The sequence below is a fragment of the Cariama cristata genome, unplaced genomic scaffold, assembly GCF_000690535.1.
Source record: "Cariama cristata isolate BGI_N322 unplaced genomic scaffold, ASM69053v1 scaffold11162, whole genome shotgun sequence".
NCBI classification, from domain to species: domain Eukaryota; kingdom Metazoa; phylum Chordata; class Aves; order Cariamiformes; family Cariamidae; genus Cariama; species Cariama cristata.
In genome coordinates, this window is record NW_009604439.1 from 24,303 (window position 1) to 28,157 (window position 3,855).

Below are 3,855 nucleotides of genomic sequence, written 5' to 3' on the forward strand. Positions count from 1 at the left end.
GTGTGTTAGTTAGTGGATGGGAAAAGTAGTAAAGCTGAAAGTGATGTAGGAAATGATTCTTGCAGCAGATCTTGCTGCTGTTGAGTATCCCAGGGGAAATTTACAAAAACTTTGGGAAGATTTGTCTTTTAATGGGAACTTTTAAAATAATGGGGATGGTTTTTAATAATCTGCTGCTTCAGCTTATGGATACCTTGCTGAACTCCCTTGGGTTAAGGTGGAACTTTCACTTTGGCCAGCTAACTCCTAGTTAGTCCATGCAGATATAGCTAGTTGTGGCTACTCCTTGGTTGGGTTATGACACTTGGTAGATGATAAATATGATCCACTGTGTCTGTGAAGAATATAGCTTTTTTGTGATCTTGCCTTGGGATAAGGAGATGGTTTTTTGAGGGCCTGAGTTTGTTCTCTCTTGTATGATTATAATTTGGTGGCAATTTGTGCACACATTTAACTTGTTCTACAAAGAGGTAACACGTACTCAAAGCACCAGAAGACTGGAACCGCAGAATGGGAGCTATTTCAGTAAAGGTTGTGGTTCTTCACGTTTTTGTTGAAAGAAAAAGAGAGAGAGAGAAGGAATTTCTAAAGTCGTGACGTGTCCTAAGCGTTACTCCATGAGGTGATTTAGGAATTGTTTGCACCAGTAGTGTTTCTGCCATTCACCAGGTTTCTGTTATTGCCATAATACACTACATTTTTCTCCACGATACCTTATATGAATTGTGAGGCAATGGAACTAGCTGACTTTCAGAATATTAGTCATTACTGTAAATAAGAAAAGGTTTTTATTAAGGTGTTTATATCGTTTTTTAAAAAGCTATGCTGCTCTAAGCCATGTGAAAGACTGCCTCATATTAAATGAGTCTGTGCAGAAGTGGGCTCCTGTTGCCTCTTAGGATATTTACCGTTTGAAATAAGAGAAGCAAGAAAAGTTCCACTGTAGCCAGTGTTGGTGCAGTTTTACCAGTGCTTTATCGCAGGAAGGTGAGGGAGCGTGGTGATGTTGTTCTGTCAGGGGCTTGATCACGCAGAAGCTATAGAGTGGATGCTTACAGTTACAAAGTTAGATGGTATCATTTTCAGTGGAGATTTTTTTATTTTGTTCTTTGCCATGGCGACTGTTGTGATGGTGTGCCTCAAGTTACTCTTCTTACATTTTAAGACAACTTTAGTCAGACTTTAATAAGGTAAAGACAAAGATATGTAGCAGTCTGTTTTATTGGTCATGCTTGCACTGTATTCATGTAATTAAAGAAAAACCCCTCTTAAAATACTGCCCATGCAATCTGTGCTAAAATACGTATCAAACTGAGGAAGTCTGTTCTCAGAGACTTCCTTGTTAATTATTTAAGAATGCAAGAGGGGGTGATCCCGGGAAATTAAGCTCTTGTCTCTGCTGTAATTGCCCTGTGATACGATCTTGTGTTGAAACGGGATCTTTCCTCTAGATGAAACCTTCTGAGCTATTGCAGAGCATGGGGGTTTTTATGAAACACACAAATTGAAAGTTCACAGTTCTGTAAAAGGTACTTCAGTTACAGCAAGGAGGAATATTCCCCTCACAGATAATAAAATTGTCATAATTTCAAGGACACTGCTGTAGTCCCCTTAGCAAAAGCTGAAAGTTGCTACTTTTGTTGGGCCTGATGGAGGACAAACAGGTGGATAATGGGGAATGTAACAGCAGGGTAACCGTGAGAAAGGAGGGCTGATGCACAGTGATAATTACATGTTAATTAAGGAGAAGAAGAGGGAGGCAGATAGATGTGGAATATAAATGCTGTGGAAGAGACTGACAGTGAGGAAAGGAAAACATGGGGGAGCTGATGGTCTCTGGGTCTCAGGGAGTGCCCCCGGGGTGGCTTGCCAGAGAAGAGGGCGGCTGCAGGAGCAGCACATGGGGCTACGTTTCTGTGATGTGCAAGGTGCTGATCGCCTTATCCAGCCCTTTCTGGGTAGGGTGCTGTGGAGGTGAAGAGAGTCCCAGTCTTGCTGTCAACTTCACAGCTGGTTCCTGTCGGCGATGAGAGGGTTGACTGCTCGTGAAGCATCTCTCTGTACGTGGGGACTGTGTTACAGGGTTGGAGGCTTCGCAGCCTGGCTCTTTGCAAGTCTGCAGCAGGGCTGTTGAAGCCAGGTGTCAGCTTCCAGCCTGTAACCACAGAAAGGGTGCCTAACAAAGTGACACTAGTATCACAGCGGTAACACCATGCACACCATATGATACATCAATTAATTTCACATGCCCTTGAAATGTACTGGAAATTCGGGAGATAACATGCTTAATGTTATCTCCTACCTCACTTAATTTGACTTTATTTGAAAAATATATTGAAGTAGATAGAGGGTCACTGAGAAAATGAACAGCATAGTGAATAGACTGTTGCAAATGATCATGTTACTACAGCTTAATGCGTTAAGGCATGGGCATAAGCTGCTACCTGGGTGGTTTTAACTGATGTGCTCTCTAATTGCAATAGGATAGACATAAATGTGTTGTCAGCTGCTGTTGTGCATCAAACTAGTAATAAATTAAGTTGCAGAAACCCAGTGTTTTGGGAACATCTGCCAGTTTACATGCTTTTCTTAGGTCCTTCTGCCATATAATGATGCTAGTCTACCATAATGTCTGATACTTTTGTTTTAAAAATGAGTAGCAGAGAAGGACTTGGATACTCTACATGGAAATACGGGCTTTTGCACCAATACATGGGACACAGTCAGGCTTTTAGTAAGTTCAGCGAGTCCCTAAGAATGCATGAGAAGCAGCTGCAGACCAGCGCTTGCAGGCATTGCTGTGCAGCTGTAAGCGGCATTAAGGCAGGGATTCGTACAGCCGAGCAGCTCTGTGCTGTAGGTGGGGTAAGCACGGTAACATGACAGAGCTGGAAACAACTTTTGCCTTTCTGTTGCTTTTATTGAAAGGAAGAAAGCAGGGAAAAATACTAACCACCTTTATCCAAAGGATTGCTAGGCTTTTGCAAATGTGTATTTGTTGTCTTTCATTTGGGACAAGCGTTAATCTGTTCCACCCCGTGTGTAATAACAACTGGGGGGGGGCCTGTGTCCTTGCAGACCTACATTGGTTCAATAGTTGCCTCTGTGAACCCTTACAAGAGCATCCCGGGACTGTATGACTGCACCACCGTGGAGCGATACAGCAAGCACCACATGGGAGAGATTGCACCTCATATCTTCGCTGTGGCGAACGAGTGCTACCGCTGCCTTTGGAAGCGCCATGACAACCAGTGTATCCTCATCAGGTAAATGGCGGTGGTTGTTGCTGCTGCTTTGATTATCCCTGCCTTCCGAAGTGATTTAGGAGCACGGTTTGGGCCATGTGGAGAGGAGAACTCCGAAAGAAAGCGGGCTTTTAAACCACCAGAATTTCGGAAGAGTTCTGAACTTGCTCTGTGAGCATTGTCCTGTGGACCTCTAACAAAATGTTAATTTTTCTGATGTATCTTATGATTTCATTTAGTGAAAAATTCTGTTCTATTTTTGTGCACGTTTTGCTACTCACCCATCTAATTTTACCCTAAATGCTTTCTCCACTGGTTTCAACATCCCTGTGCAGTTCAGTAGTTTGTCACCACTAGACCCTGAACCCTGTAAAGAGAGGGAAAGAAAAAATAACCCAACAGTCTTGAGAAATATGCGGTAAATAAGAATAGCAAAAGAGAAAACTCATTTCAGCCACTTAATTCTTCCTGATTAATCTTCCTTGCTTAATCTTGTTGTGCTTTGATTTAATAGCTTCCTGTTTGATCCACTGTGTCGGTGGTTTTCTGCTGCCGAATGTGTACTGCGAGCAGTTGGCGTTTCAATAGCTTTTTGCTGCTTTCAGCTCCT

General features: G+C 42.7%; 1 protein-coding gene across 1 annotated transcript in view; it reads left to right on the top strand.

The window, feature by feature from the left end:
• Positions 1-3,266, top strand: part of LOC104158060 (unconventional myosin-X-like) — a gene marked incomplete at its 3' end in the record, with an annotated part of 22,758 nt that extends 19,492 nt beyond the window's left edge. The window contains exon 3 of the mRNA XM_009695619.1: positions 3,079-3,266. Within this exon, the coding sequence (XP_009693921.1) occupies positions 3,079-3,266 (188 nt within the window). The remainder of the gene's footprint in view (positions 1-3,078) is intronic.
• Positions 3,267-3,855: the final 589 nt, after the last annotated feature.